The 16,452-nt window shown below is 38.4% G+C and overlaps 1 protein-coding gene across 2 annotated transcripts in view; it reads right to left on the reverse strand.

Annotated features, from left to right (window-relative positions):
- The window catches only part of LOC116717480 (cadherin-related family member 5), a 19,595-nt gene continuing 3,143 nt past the window's right edge, over positions 1–16,452 (reverse strand). For both annotated transcript variants that reach the window (XM_032558905.1, XM_032558904.1), the window contains 10 exons: positions 13,624–13,689; positions 13,358–13,378; positions 12,974–13,246; positions 10,725–10,845; positions 10,400–10,575; positions 10,032–10,174; positions 9,401–9,548; positions 7,581–7,762; positions 7,401–7,493; positions 1–6,414 (listed from right to left, as the gene is read on the reverse strand). In XM_032558905.1, the coding sequence (XP_032414796.1) occupies positions 5,635–6,414; positions 7,401–7,493; positions 7,581–7,762; positions 9,401–9,548; positions 10,032–10,174; positions 10,400–10,575; positions 10,725–10,845; positions 12,974–13,246; positions 13,358–13,378; positions 13,624–13,687 (2,001 nt within the window). In that variant the 5' untranslated portion in view covers positions 13,688–13,689 and the 3' untranslated portion in view covers positions 1–5,634. The remainder of the gene's footprint in view (positions 6,415–7,400; positions 7,494–7,580; positions 7,763–9,400; positions 9,549–10,031; positions 10,175–10,399; positions 10,576–10,724; positions 10,846–12,973; positions 13,247–13,357; positions 13,379–13,623; positions 13,690–16,452) is intronic.

Below are 16,452 nucleotides of genomic sequence, written 5' to 3' on the forward strand. Positions count from 1 at the left end.
GATGGCATAACCTTTTTGTTTATTCTTAGTATTCATTTAGGCATGAAATAAAGAAAAACAAAGTGACCATTTGTCAATACAAAACATCCGTGTGAAGAATTGTGCAAAATGGAAGAACAGAGAGACCATGTGGGGACGCCACACCACAAACAGTCCATTACAGCAGCAGTGATCAGAGAGGACAGACACGACTGGCTTAGTGTAAGGAGAACCTGTGGTGGCAACAGAGGAGGTTTCTCTCTTTGAGTCGTCAGAATATTTCTGGAACCGGTATGATGTGATAACTCTGATCTAGCTACACAAAGCCTTCGTTGGGTGCAAGAAAAAAACAAAAACAAAGGCTGGTCATGTTCAATACTTCGTCTTAACACAACAGCCCTGTAATTTAGAGACACCCCTCGAGTAAAAAGCCTTAAAGTAAATGACTTTTTTACTGCTGCAGCATAATCTTCTAACAACAGCTATTGATAGACAAACATTTAGACAGGCAGCATGGAGGTGAATCAGAAGGTCCTTCCTGGTTGGGGATCTTTCTGCATCAGGTTTGCATGTTCTTCTTTAGCATGCTATGGTTCTCTCTGGGCATGAAAACATGACTTTTGGTTTGACTCTGAAATGGTCTTAGGTGTGGGAGACTGTGTGTCATTTTGGCGCCCTGTGATGAATTTGTGACACATCCTGAGAGAACCAGGCCCACAACGGGCAGGATAGAAAGAAATCATGATGCCATCCACTTACACTGCAAAAGCACAAAATCTTACCAAGAATTTTGAGTGTAGTTTCTACTGCAAATGTCTCAGTACCCTTGAAATAAGACAAAACTGATTCACAAGTAAGATTTCAGCAAGACACAGGAGCTTGTTTTAAGTCAATAATTCCTTAGTATTGATGCAAAAATTATAGTTATGGTTATGCAATAAGACATTTTTCCCATATAAGTTGAAATGTGTTTCAGATTATTTCACTTATCGCTAATACTTTTGTCATCAATATTAAGGAATTGTTCACTTAAAACAAGTCACTATATCTTGCTGAAAAGCTACTTGTAAGTTAGTTGTGTCTTATTCCAAGTGGACTAAGATATTTGCATTAGAAACTAGACCAAAAACTCTTGGTAAGATTTTGTGGTTTTGCAGTGTAAGCATCCCCACATCACCACAGAGCCCCCACTGTACTTCACACCAGGAAAGAGATATTGTGTTTTGAACATCAGTCTTTTGTTTTTCACAAAACCCCAGTAATGTTTGTTTTCACAAGGCTCAATCTGGATAAAGTTTACAGTTCCAGATAATGGCACAGGGTAGCAAACCCCCCATGTTTTAATTTGTGACCGCCAATTAGAATAAGTCTTTTTTTTTTTTTCCTGCCATGCTTGCCATGTTTACAGTGTCTGTTGGATTTTATGGCAACTTGATGATACAAAAATGCCTCTAATCTTAAGTTGTCTTCAACTTAAGACAACTTAAGATGCTGTCTTAATTTCTTTAAGACCTTTTCTAATTTCTAAAGACCATCACAAACCTGCCTTTCTTGAATTACATGTTCTCTGATCCTTTCCATCTTTCTTAAGTTAAGTGGCCAAGAAAAAATAGACCTCCATAATATGTCATATGTATAAAGGAAAACAGAAAGTTTAATGACTTAAACTATATATACTCTTTGATCTACATAAACTTTTAAGTGTGGATCAGTTTTGTTTGTGACACTTTTTTGTTTCTCTGACTAAATGTCAAGTTGGATTTTTATAAATATTTAATATGAGATTATGCTGCTGCACTAGAATATTGTATTTATTATAATGCTTTTTACACATCATCAATCATTGAAGATATTTTAATAATAATATTCTTAATAATAGCTATATTTTAGCCACCACTATTTGACCAAACAACCCACAGCAATCTTTCAAATTAATTTGCTGCTATTGTTAATTCCTAAATAAACTCTCAGACTCAAGCTATTCAAATAAAGCATATTTAGCCATCTGCATGCTACACATCATAAAATAAAGTTAAATTTTCCTCTTTGCTTCAGTCACTCACTCATAGAAGCTCATTTTAGGTGAAGAAGTGGCGTTCAGGTGTATGTAAAATGTCCTGTTTGCCACCAGGAAGTGACTAAAGACCATCCAATAAACATCGTAGGCACTGAAACAAAAACAAAACGAGCTCAAATATCAATACTTTACTTTGTGTTTAGTTTTTTTTTCTTCTTTTTGTGGTTCTGAACACATCCACGCTCTTGGTTTGAAACACAGTTTGAGCAGGCACATGGATACCAAACACACAGACAGCACACATTTCACTCTGTACAAACCGCCAGTGCATAGATTCAGCACACGTTTGATCATTTATACGTCATAAACCAAACCGTAGGCACACAGACGCAACAGACGGGTCCCGGACACACAACAACTGCAACACTGATATATCACTTCGCACAGGTACGACTTGTGGACGATAAGAAGCTCAGAACATGTTTTGGGCATGCTGCGGTTGATGATTAAAGTGACGTAGGCTAAGCATGTTTAATACAGTGTAAGAGATATGTTTCATTGATAACTGCGCTAAAAGGAGCTAATATCTGGGTTGTTACATTAGTTCAAGACATTAGTGAAGATTAGTATATATAGTATCTGTAAAAGCATTTATATATTAGATTTAAGGTTGGGGAGAAAATTTGAATTAGTTCAGGTTTTATTTGTTTAATGTGAGACAAGAAGTGCTTTATACATTAGGAACATTCAGCCACTGAAGGGTTAAACTGGCAAACACATGCATTATTTACAGTGTGTGTTTTTCATGTGTGTGTGTGTGTGTGTGTGTTTATATAAAGGTTATTGTCAGTATTGCCAAATGTGACAGTGGTTCCCACACAGATCCAGGCAGTCCCATACAGTGATTTACATTACAAATTTTCATTCTGACTGTAGATGTTGTTGGTTTATACGACTCTGAGGCACATTTGTATACGTATATAATTTCAATTTGTGTTGTCTTCGTATCAAATCTGACATCTTCTTTTATGGCTTTTTAAGAAATCATCATCATTTACTTCTAAGGATTGAACTTTCAGGCAAAACTACAAAGGAAGGCCAGCTGAGTGATTTACTTTGAATCATTTTGTGCTGCTTCCGTATTTCCAAGGTTTTTAGTTAATTCCAGGATATGAAACCTGTACCAGGGAAACACGAGGTAGAAAAATTTATTTCCTTACATAAATATGCAATTATTTATGCACCTGTTTTTTACTAGGGAAAACTTACAAGGAAATTGTTTTGGTTGCATTTTGGTATACCGCCGGACACACTCAAACCAGTTTAAAGGAGACAGTGTGAACGCACAAATAAAAACCTCACACTGTACTCACCTTAAAGAGACAGCTCAGGTTTTTTGAAGTCAAGTTAAAGATTACAGCTAATTAACATCAAACCTGCAGTGGATAACTCATTTACTATAAATTCAGATTAGTTGTTGTCAAGACCAAAATGAACTTCTACTCCTTTAAAAAAACACACTGGTTAATGTGAATACTTACCTAGAAATCTTTAAACTGTTGTCACATTTTAATTGGTTATTTACTAAAAACATAATGTTTATATACATGGCAAAGTTTGGAGGCTGTGCACCACCAATAATCTTCCTCCGTGAAACATGGACTCAGAATGAAACTTGTAAAGTGATTCAGATCAGAGAAACTGTCTATTATAAAAGTAAGAAAGAGTAAAAATCAACAGAATAGCACTAATATAAACCGCTGTAGTATTTTTCCACCATGCAACACTTTATTCATATGTGAGTTACTCTGATCTTAAACACTTTGGAGGTTGCTCTCTCAGTTCGTTTCACATTTGAAAGTTTGTGGTGGACCACAGATCTCCATTTCCCAGATCAATAATTATTAGCTTCTGTTTATTTAATGCAATTGAAACTGGTTTAAAGGTTCCTACAGTTATTTGTTTTGGGACAGTAGAGGTTCAGTTTAATCTTGGCCCCTCTCCGACTAATCTAAAATAATCTGTATTTATGTAAAATAAAGACACCAAAGGACACTGAAGGTAAATGTTAACTCCTTCAATTTTTCACCAGAACCTCATTAAAAAATCTGAACTATTCTCATAACAGAGAGAGATTTTTGCTTTTTGTCACTGCCACCAAAACATATCAACATGTGCTGGGTCCAATTTGTCCTATAGGAGGAATTCACTGGGATTTTTTACTTGTGATGCTAACTACCATTAACAAACATATTCCATCCCATTCTCAACCAGCAAACACAATCACATAAAGATTGTATGTGTGGGTTAATAAGATACAATCCATTACTCCTGCAGATTTGAGTAAGTTTTATATGTCTAGAAATCACATTGCATAGTGAACTTGATGTTGCCAATGGTCCAGCCAGGATTTCAGCTTTTCAGGCCATTGTATTTAATTTTCTATACAACTCAATCAGACGCTGTCTTTAGAATAATAATACAAAAGCCTTTCTTTAATCTATGGTTAGTGGCTGATTGTAACTATTTATATTTCAACAATTGCATTTATTCATTTCAATCGTAATGACAAAACTATCCAAATCTCTCTGGTTAAAAGTGTAGATAACATTGTTCTTATTGTTTTGTATTCGGCTTCTCATAAATTCAGACTTTCAAGTTTTAGTCGCCTGTACTATTGAAGGAAAGATCTGGTTAAATGGCTTTAAAGTAAAAGAAAACAGACATAAAAGAAAAATTAGCAAGGAAAAACAAATAAACATGCTACTAGAGGAATCCCGTTCCACCTGTTTGGGATTTGTTTCAGAATTTCGTCCTTGGGAAACCAATATGAAGCAGAAACAGGAAGGTAGTAGGAAGTAAAGAAAGTTTGGACAGTAAACTGTAATACAGCTGGGATTTAAACAAAGTCATTTGTAAAACCATATAAAGGTTTGACCAAAATTAGATCATCAGGACTTCAGGGATTTTCTGCTAAAACACATTTGAACGATCTAAGATGTTTTCTGAATCTCTGCATAAAGGCCTATTAGTAGTGGTTAAGACAATGAACATTACTATTTGTGCTAATTTTTTCTATTTGATTAAATTTCTGAAAATCTTGTTATTATGGACACTTCAGTATCAATAACGTCAACATTTAATCCAGTCATGCTTAAGCTGAAAAAGTTTTGTTTTGTGAGTTTTATCCACATGCTGTTAGAGGAACAGTCTTCTCAATGGGAACCAGTGGTTAGTTCAAGGTTAATACGAAATTTTTGCTACACTGATATGATAAAATGCCGTAAACCCTTTTTTTTTTTTTTTTTGGATATCCTATAAAACACTTCATATGGAGTTAATATTTTAGTTGTAAACTCTGCAAATGACTTAATTTGCAGTTTGGCAGTTTTTTCCACTAAAATTAATAGAAAACGAGGCGACAAAACTGAAACGGTTAAAGATTAAAAGCCACTTTTGTTATTTAAACTGTGTCAGTCAGAAAGTCTCAAAGGTTAGAGTATCACTGTGGGTTTAGTATCGCCATCGCCCCAGCTTGCTGTGGTTTCCTCACCATTTTGGTAGGGGGTGTTTGATTGTCTGCGGTGGTGGTAGACGGGGATCTGTGGGGGTTCCTCGTGTTTTCGGAGCCGCGGTTTTCAGGTCGTAGTCGGATCTTTGGCTGCGGCGCCGTCTTTGCTGCCCTCTGGAACGACGCTGCTGGACTTCAGCTCCAATTCGTGGGTTTTAGTGGAAACCTCTTTTGGAGTTGGGTCTTTGATGATTTCTGCATGATCCGGGCTTGCTTTGGAATCAGGTCCCGGATCTGGTGTGCCATTAGTGATGGGTTCTGCTGGGCTCGGTTTGGTGGGCTCAGGAGTTGAAGCCGCTGGACTCTTAGTGTCGGGTGTTGGAGTGGTGGCTGCAGGCGGAGAAATCTTCGGTTCTGGACTTGGAGTGGGTGCAGGCTTTGGATCAGCAGGACTTAGACTAGTCTTAGGTTCTGAACTTGGACTAGCAGCAGGTTTTGGATCAGCTGGACTCAGTCCAGTCTTGGGTTCTGGACTTGGACTGGGTGCAGGTTTTGTTTCAGCTGGATTCAAACCAGACTTCATACTCGGGGTTGGGCTAAGTTTAGCATCTACTGGTTTGGGTGTGTCCAGCTTTGCTTCAACGGGCGGGTCCGGGGCTTTTTTCGTCTCAGGAACAGGGCTTGCTTTAGGTTCTGGTACCAGTGGAGCAGCTGGCTTAGACTCAGCAGTGGAAGGAGGGCTTGGTTTGATTTCAGGAGCAACGGAGATGCTTACAGCCTCAGAATCGGGGATTTGATCGGGGACATCAGTGTCAGTATCGAGTGGGAGAGCAGTGTTGAAGCCAACGCCGGAGTCACTGGTCTCTAGATTACCAACGCCAACCTCTTTAGAAGAAACCTCCAGACCCTGCATTCACACAGACAACGAGTGAACATTATTAGCTGTTCAATTTGAAGAGTCCAGGTGAGACGTTTACATACAATCATCATGGGTTTGGGTATTACACTAACTTAAGGCTTTCAAAGACACATTTAAACCAACTTCATTGACTCTTAAAACCAGAATTGGTTTCTCCAAACTACAGAGGGTCAAAATTATACAGGCCTTTATCCTCAAATTAGTGAGGGTCTGTGTATAATTTAGACCCTGTATGTGTTAGAGAAACGCCACAATAAATTAAATGTTGTGCACCCTTTCCTATTGAAAAGCTGTATCGCCACTTCACCCTGTAAGCAGAACCATCCAAATTAACCTTTGAAAGCCTTAAATTAGCATCATATTCATATTCATGACAAACTGGAGTTGAGTCCATCTGTTGCAGACAGAGCAGGAAAGGAAAGAAGGAAGGAGTAAGCTGAAATTGCATAGAACAGGAAGAGCGAGTCATAGCTCAGCTACAATGCACCGGGCATGGGCTGGCTGCAGGCTTTGGATCGAGGTTGAAACATATTTAACTCAATAAAAGGCCGCGGCAAACAGAAACAGTTTCAGCCTTAACTTAGGAGAACTGAAGGTTAGGGCAGGCCTCAGGTTTTCTGGGAGTTTGTTGTGGTGCAGAAAATCTGCATGTTTACTTTAACCTTTTCAGGAAAATAAGATAACCCCCAGAAGACCTGAGAAGTCAGAACAGTTCATAAAACGTGAACGGATCAGCGATACATTTTGGCCCTAAATCATTCAACGCTTTTATGCTTTGTTGCACAGGAAGCCACTGCAAGGAATCTGAGACCTGGACTGATGTGATCCACTTTCTTGATCTTAGTCAGGACTCTAGCAGCAGCGTTCTGAATAAGCTGCAACTGTCTAAACGCAGAAAACAGCATAAAAAATATTCAGTCATTATTAATACTTCTCTGTCTTAGCTTAAAGAATGGGGTGTGATGTCTCCTTACCTTGATGTCTACCTCAGTGCTTTGAGATTTCTCTGTGTTGTCCGCTTGGGAATGCTTGGACTCCTCGCTCAGTTTAGTGATGTTCTTGACCACCTGTAACAATCCAGCACAAACACATGAAGGTTAATAATTGCATTGGAGAAACCTTCGTTGTCACATGTGATTGTGAATATATCAGACCTGTCTAAAGGCCTCGCCCTCGTCTTCTTTGCCAGCGTTCTGAGCCAGTTTCTCCAGTGCAGCGGCCCTCTTGGCCCTCTTCTTCACTTTGATCAGGCAGGACAGAAGGCAAACCAGCAGAAGGAAAGCCAGCAGGCCCAGCAGGGCAATGATAGCCACATAGAGGGACTCCATTTTGTAGGCTGTGGGGAGGCAGAGAGAAGTAGCATATTGAGTTATAACAACCAAAGATAAATTCCTCCTAATCAAGAAAGGAGAAAAAACACACAACCCCATTTCTGTAAGATGTGTGTTGAAATTACAGATCGTAACATTTCTTTACAGGCAAAAACTGTCATGTTCAAACCTCTCATGGATGCTTAGGTTACATAGTAGACTAATATCTAACCAAACAATTTTGAAAAAGAGAAATAATTGAAAAGGCAGTTTAGCAACAAATTTACTTCTTCTTATTAAAAAGAAGAAAAATCTTTAAAATTTTTACTGTCAGGTTTTCAACAACACCACAGCTCTGAACATGTGCTGGTAAAGGTTTTAAATACTATACATTTGAACAAAGGGGCGTCAAAAACTTAAGTCTTCTGAAAAATGAGTGTGACTTACTGGTACTGAGCTTAGCTGGTTCAGATTTCAATAAGCAAACTGGACTTCCTTTGTGTCATTTGGTCATTATGAATGTAAACAAAAAAATCCCATGTGGAGTTCCTCAAGGCTCAGTCCTTTGAATACTTTTATTCAATACATGCATGCTTCCCTTGGCTTGAATTAAGTAGTATTACAGAATAATTTGTTATGTGTATGCTGATGACACACAACTTTATACTCCAGTCAAAGAGTATAACTTGGTCAAAGTCCCTTACAGCCAGACATCAGTCAGGCTGCTGCCAGGGTCCTGACCAACACTAGGAATATGCATCACATGACACCAGTCTTCAAATCACTTTACTGGCTGTTACTGGTCTTAGAAATATTGGGTGGTCTAGATCGGGATGTCATATTCATTTTTATTTTGGGCCAAATCAAAATCATGAACGCTCTTAAAGGCATTCATGATTTTCATGATTGTGCCAGAATGTATTGATAAAACCTGTTGATAAACTGTTAACATATCAATGAATTCTTCAAATTGAATGAAATTTTTGAACATCTTTTCAGTCCATTAAGGAATTTGTGATACTTTTTGTGATTTTTTGCAATAAAAATCACAAATCACAGTGTTTGTGGTACTATTTTGGAAATATTTTCGATATTTACCCTTATTTATGATGGTAAACGCAACGTTTTATTACTCACTGTATAGATCGTGGACATCAGTTAAAGCTGAGGCAGCTGTTTAGTACAAATAAGAAACTTTTTGACAAATTTTGAGAGAAATATGCAATAAACTCACAACTATGTATTTGTGTATGTGTGAATTTCCATGACAATTCTCAAGAAACTGGAGGGACTGGTTAATATAATTTGGCAGTAAACGGATAAAAACTGCATTGATTTTATTGATAACTTAATGTTTAAGCACATTTAGTGTTTAGTCTAGCATCTAGAGGGCCACATAAAAAGCTATGGTGGGCCGGATTAGGCCCATGCGCCTTAAGTTTGACACATGTGGTCTAGTGGATCACATCAGCCCAGGTCTCAGATTCCTTGCAGTCCGATCAGCATTTCGGAGTTGTCAATTTTGACTCAACAGAAATCTTTTCAGTCTTTTCTGTGTATGTGAAACATTTTGTTTAGCACTTTGTATAATTTATTAAGTTTTAAACCAAAAGTCATGACTTGTGGCACCAATCTAGTCTCAGTTTGCTCTATTCCCGGCTTACCTTTCAATCCCAGATGGACGGTGGACACAGTGAATCCCTGCAAGTCCGTGATCTTAAAGAGTCCAGCATCTGAGCTCTTGATCTGATCTAGAAAGACCATCGAACCCTCCACAGAGAGCCGGTCCTTTAAACCAAGATCTGCCTGAGCCTGGAATGAAACAATGTTTAATTAGAAAACATGAATAAGATGTGTTGACATCTTAGTGCATGTAATGGGATTAATAATTAATAGCTGTCGTACTGAAACAGGTGATGAAAGTAGACAAATATATTGTTTTTTAGTATTTAATATATAAGCAAATCATTAGTGTTTATGCTCCTGGTTTTTAATTCTTCCATATTCCTCTGTCTGACCTCCACAACCCGCTCCAACTGCGACTTTAACTTGTTAGTTCTCCATATTGTGCATCATTTAAGAACACTGTTTTCTTTCTTTTCCAGTCAGCCTCTGAACTTTGATCCTTTCCCAAACACATCATAACACAGATATTTTATACAGTGTCACATATTAACTGTGAATTTTGTCATCCAACCAAAAAGAACCCAGATTGGGTTGCTTTTTGCAACCCAACACAAAGGTTCTAATATCTTGCAATATCTTTGAAGAAAATAAGAGTTTGTCTATAGTTACACTTGTGAATTCTCCCTTGTCCATCAGCAGGACGGCTGAGGAGTCTGAGTCTCGGGTGTAGTGGAGTTTGACCAAGGAGCTGTTTAGAATCAGGTTGATCTTCAGTCTCTCATCAGCAGAAAGGAACACAAAGTTTCTGTGCTCTGCAAGAGACAATAGAGAAGGGAGGCAATCTGATAACTTCACAGCCTCTCTGCTTACACACTGTAAGTGCATTAGCCTACCATTAAGATTTGAGTCTTTAAAAAGCCATTACAGCCTGCCGGGGGAGCATAAAACTAGAGCAACAACAACATCCTGAATGAAGACACTAAAGCAAATCATGCACAGGTAAAGATAAATATTCAGCCTTCATCTGCTGTCCTCACCTATGACATTCAGGCACACTTTGTGTTTGATAACCCCTTTGTTGTCCCTGACGGTGTAGCTGCCCTCATCGACGCCTGTAACCGCGCTGATGGTGATGGATCGCTCGCTGACGGTGATGCGACCTCGGTAAGCCTCGGTGGAGGCCCCAGTGGCCGTCAGCACCACGAGCGCCGGTCTGCAGGGATGAAAGTCGAAGACGGTGAGCCTTTCTCAACCTTTTTCTCGATGCGTCTCAGACTTGTCTCAGCGCATATGCGTCAAGGCTGAAAAATGTCAGTTCTGACTCGTGGGTTCAGAAAGTCAGTGCGATTTTGCTGACTGTACCTGGACGTCAGGTTGGCCTCCACTGAACTGGGTTTGTACTCCAGAGTGATGGGGACGTTCACATTCACCACTGGCATATGGAAGTCCCCGCCATATTTGATGATTTGCTCGATGGTGCAGTCTGGAGGGTAAACAAGGGGATGAGCATTTTATCTATGAGTAAAAGGGAGCAGAAAAATTAAATAGAGTTGACAGGAAAGTGCCTGACAATTTCACAAAGGCCAATGAGGCTGGATTCTTTGCTTGAGCTGAAATAAGAGATGACAGGAAAACGGTACTGTGAAGGGAAGAGAAAGGAAAAACAGCTTGGCAGATGTAGAAAAAAAGGGACTAAATGCACAAAAGGAAAGGAGCAGTGACCCGAAAATATCAGGGTAATGAGAATGATAGGGTATGAACAAAACTAAACAGAAGGAAAGACAGAAGAGACAAGATAAGGACAGGAAAACAGAGGGGACGGACGGAAATAGGGACAAGTAAAGAGCTGGATAATTGTTGCCTGACATCTCCAGCTTTGCTCTTACTGTCAAAAACCAAATGCACCTCTTCATTAGCTCACATTACTCCGTCCATGTGGCTCTGTACCCACTTACTACAGTCGCTTTCATCCACACTCTGAGTTTAAATCGTGATAATGTCTCTTGTGTTTGCGTGGGATTAGTCTGACTGGAAAAAGAAGTGATTGATGTGACAACACTGACTCTGACGCTGGCCTGGGGCCTAAAGTAGAAAACCATTCAGTGCCCTCCACTTTAATTGTAACCTCTGGTTAAGATTTGAATAAATTACATAAATTAAACCTTTTGTGGCAGTAGTTTCCTCTCTAAAACCCAATTTAGGGAGGAAAAAATCCATATTAAAGCTTGGGTATGTAACTTTAATTTAAAAAGAAAATTGTATCATACATATTTGTTAAAACTATTTCAGTAAGTACAAAAATAAACTAATGGGTGATAAACAACCAATGAGAGCCAGGAGGAGGATCTTAGCGCTGTCAATCAGCTCATGCACATGCTGCTCACACCCTTCCCCTTGCTCTCTACAGCTGGTTCACCACAACAGAGCCAGCCAAGAATGTTTAGGCTAGTTAGCATGACAGTCAATGGTGTTCCTGTGACTGTAATTTTTTCCCCCACCATTAACACATTAAGCAACATGTACAGGAGCATGACTGACAGCGCTAACACCTTCCTCTTGGCTCTGAAAAGCAGTGAAAAGCAACTAAGCTTTTCACTGGGGGCGACGCATTTCCTCAGACAGCAATAGCAGCACTGCGAGAAAGCAAAGGAGCTTGATTTTTTCCCAGATTATCTCTCTCATACAATACTTTCACAACATGAAGACAGTTTTAACAAATGTATAAAAGTTACAAAGAATTACTGATTTATTGATTTTTTTGTGCAATGGCTCAGAAGGTGAAGGTTTATCGTGTAACCAGTCAGTTGCTGTTTTGAAATCCCACTCTGTCCATCTCACCAAAAGCCCAAAATCTCAAACTTTCTGTGACTAAGGTATAAAAGAAGCACTTCTTGGCGATGCAGATGCCCTGTGCAGAGCTGCACAGGGCCTTTCAAAATGTGGGGCGTGGGCCCCCAGGGGGCACCAGAGCTCTTTAGGGGGACGCAACAAGAGAAAAAATGTAAAGTAACAGACATTTAGCCAACTTCATAGCCATTCATCCAGCCTCCAGCTGTGTTTCTGTCATTGATATACTTTTGTCTGTAGGTAATTATATGTCCTTTAAATAATTTATTTTTTTTCTTTCCATTGTTGCAATATAAATCAAGTTTATTGTTTTTCCTGTTCATTCACCACAAACTCTTATAGCCAATCGAATTCCTCATCAAGAATAAGAAGAGCAAAAATTTTACAGAAATACAAGCAACAATGTGGCTGGGAGTGGAAGGGGGAGGCGAGTCTGTTCAATAGAACAGGCACATAAAAATTATTTTAATTAGAGTTTTTTTGATAATTATTGAGTTGGTAAGGAATATATTTCAGTTTATATTTTATTAAATTGAGATACGCAGTAGGTGTTCACTTCTTCCTTCTCCTTTTCAAACAAAAAAGTCAAGAACAACATTTTTTTTCTCTGTCTTACTGATTGCTTGTCTTGTTTGGAACGTGTTTGAAATAAATAAATAAATAAATCAAATCAAAGTGTGTTTCATATTTTCGATTTTCAGCAGAAAAAGTTCTGTTTTATCGCCCCTTCCAGAGCATTCCCGATGTGTCGTGTTGCTCCGTACCTCGGACTATTAGTGAAATTTGCTTGATGACACTATCATCCTTGGAATCCTTCAGGATGTACATCCCCTCGTCCCCTTCACCCACAGCCTCTATGTTGATGTAGTTGAGGTGCAGGGTGGGTTTGGCCCGAGTGCCGATCACTTTGCCGCCCTTCATCAGCACCGAGGTCTTCCGAGGGTCGGAACGGTTCTTGAATGTGACATCCACGTCTTGTGACGGCAGCAGGATGTGGAAATCCTCTCCATGGAATAGCGTTACGGATTCCTTCGTTTCTGGATCGGAAAAAAAAGAGAAAGTAAGTAAACATTTCCAGTCAGAGGGAGAGGAAACCTCATAAGTGATGCATCAGAATCATGTGATGTGGTGATAAGAGGCACTTTTACCTTTTACAGGGGCAGAGATAGCTGCAAGATCAAATAAAACAGCGTTATAGAACAATTTGAAAACATTTTATCTATTTCTAATCAGTTGTTTCCTTTTCTAGCATAACAAACTAATTAATATTAGACATCACTTCCATAAATAGACTGTTTCACACTCTTTAGTATAACATTCAATTTTAAATCAAAACATAAAATGAAGCTGCACGATAAAAATGGTTTCTAATGTTTGTTAATGCATCAGAATCGTTGATTTTTACTCCACATACCTGCAGAGATAAGAAAACTGAGCGTAATCACTGTGACTGCCGTCATTTTGGAAGATTCCTTCATATCTGAAAAGGAAAACAAATATAGATGTTTACATTTTTTAAAACAAAAAAAACTTGTTTTTGATTGTTCTCTTTGTAGATATGTATGAAATTGAATTAAAAAATATTTTTTATTTTACTTTAGTGACTTAATCACACACAAAGAGATGAAGTATGCGCTCAGAACCACACCTATCATCCAATAAAATGTAGGAAATATAAAGTGTCCACATTCCCGATGAAATAGCTTTTGTGGTGTAGAAAAATAAGACCAACATAAATCTCTTTAAATCCTGTTCCACCTTTAATTTGGAAAATTTAATCTGACAAACAAGCAAATTTGTTTAGCCAGTAGCATGAGTGTGTCAAACTAACATTTGGTAAAAACATCTTATAATTCGAATTCATCTTCCACTAATGCAGTGCTTTTTCATAGCATCCCACATCTTACCACAAAACCAGACAATTAAATTTAACTGGCGTCTTCCATTTCTCATAAGAATAGCGGTCAAATCTCCTGAATTACACCAGAGTTCTGTTTTGGATCCAAACAATCCAAAACTTGTACGATTTTTCTTTTAATCCCAAGTAAATTCAAACTTTTGCTGGCAAGTTTTGTTTTTAAAATTTGTGTGTATAAACATTTCACTCTTGAGAAGAAGTACCTTGAAATGCATAAATAAAAGTCCAAATGAATTATATTAATGCTGAAAATGCATGTGTGTGTGTGAACTTAAAAAAGGAATGTTGTGATCTCACATAAAAGCAATCCTAATAAGGAAAGAATTACTTTCAGTGCAACAAAGTGAGTAATCCCAATTAACAAGGAGAACGAGAATGGTTCCTGTGGATTTCAGAGTCTCATCTAAGTCCAGGCATCAAGACTGGACTTAAAGAAACACAGCTCTGGAAAAAACTAAGAGCCCACTGCACTGAACCCCACTGAAAACCTCCTGGTTATTCCACCAAATACTAATTTCTGAACTATTCTGGAGTAAAAATATTAGTATTGTTGTTTCTAAATAAATATGAACTTGTTTTCTTTGATTTATTTGAGGTCTGAAAGCTCTGCATCTTTTTGTTATTTTGACCATTTCTCATTTTCTGCAAATAAATACAAAATATTTGCTGGGAATTTCAGAGACATGTTGGTAGTAGTTCATAGAATAAAAGAAAAATTTTCATTTTACTCAAACATAAACCTATAAAAAGTCAAATCAAAGGATCTGATAAGTTTAAGTTGTATCTTAAGTTTTTTCCAGATATGTGTGCTTCTGATTTTACAAGTTCAGGAGAGAAAAGAAAAAGCTGCAGTGATGAAAGATGAACAGTGCAGCATGAAAACAGCTGACAGAAAGAGTTGTTTACTGCAACAAGAATGGAAAAGAGAAATTTAAACCTTCTTTCTATCTTTCTTTGCTTCTCTCTTTGCATCCTTCCTTCCCTCCTTCCTTTCTTTCCTTCTTTCTTTCTTTAATCCATCCTTTATTTCCTTCTTTTTCATGCCATCTGATCTGTCTGCAGAGATTCTTGCAGCCTCTGCAAATTAAGTATATCTGACACTGTCTCTGGGTTACAGTTGGTCAACAGGGATAAAATCTCTCTGTATTGCAGATTCTGTAGAGAAAGATGTTTGATTTCACAGCAAACCCTCCATTTAGTTAAAAATCTGCTGTACTTTTGGCAAAGAAACAGTTTAAAGACCTTCCCAAAAGTCACTTATGTCTTAAAAAAGTCATTACTTGGAGAAGGATGCACATTTTCATGAGGGCCACCTGGCATTGCCATATACTGCTGATTGCTCGGCTGAATTAAAACATAATAGTTCATAAATCTTGAGGAATGAAGTAATAGAGAGCAGAATAATGACTTGGCTAAATTCAAATCAGGAAATGTGTAGAACCAAAAAGGGTAGCAGGAAGTTTGTTTTCCTCAGACGAATTAAGCTGGAACACCAAAGGAGGAATTATGATGATGTTGCAGATTTATCTGGGGGGAAAACATGATGAAGGTTTGTAGAGAAAAGGTTTTGCTGCAGTTTGCTCTTACACAGCCCAGAAGAGGAATGGGAGGGACACCTGCAGTGCTTGCAGTCACACTTTGCAGCGGCCATTAAACATGCGGCAAAGATTAAAGTGTCTCTTTGCAACACGAGAGACGCCATAAGACCTGCCAGTCTGTCTGGAGATAACTTAAATTTTAATATCTACCTCCAGAATTAAGACATGTAATATTAGCAGGTTTCCAGAGAACAGCAGCTCCTCGTTGTTAGCTGTTATTTAATGAATGCATTTTGCACTGTCATAATCTGACAGCCAGAAATGCTGTTTCTAAAGCCTCTTCACTCTGGGCAGGGAGCCTAACAGCCCACTCATTCTATTGTATCCGAAACCAAATGTGTTGCACCAAGCATTGTTTCCTGCCAGACAAACCATTAATACATTTACAATTGATGAGATCAGTCCCGATCTGTCTTTTTAACTTAATACTGGGGTTTTGAAACGTCCTGTGTAGGTGCACAATCATGCTCTGATTGCAGCAACAAAACAAATGACTGCTTGCTGCTCCTGACAGAAATGAACATTTAATTAAAGCAGCAATGCGAGGTGCAGGATTGGTTGGCTGTGGTGGAATAGAGAAGGGAAGCATGTCCATCTGTTTGTCACAGCAGTTGGCCTCATTGGCAATCTGTTTCAAAGCAAGATCCTGAAGCAAAATGTGAAAAAAAAAAAAACTGTAATATGTTTTTCTGTTTCTGGGAAGCTTTGAAGCAAGAAGTAAAAGAGT

The sequence above is a fragment of the Xiphophorus hellerii genome, chromosome 3, assembly GCF_003331165.1.
Source record: "Xiphophorus hellerii strain 12219 chromosome 3, Xiphophorus_hellerii-4.1, whole genome shotgun sequence".
Taxonomy (NCBI): Eukaryota; Metazoa; Chordata; class Actinopteri; order Cyprinodontiformes; family Poeciliidae; genus Xiphophorus; species Xiphophorus hellerii.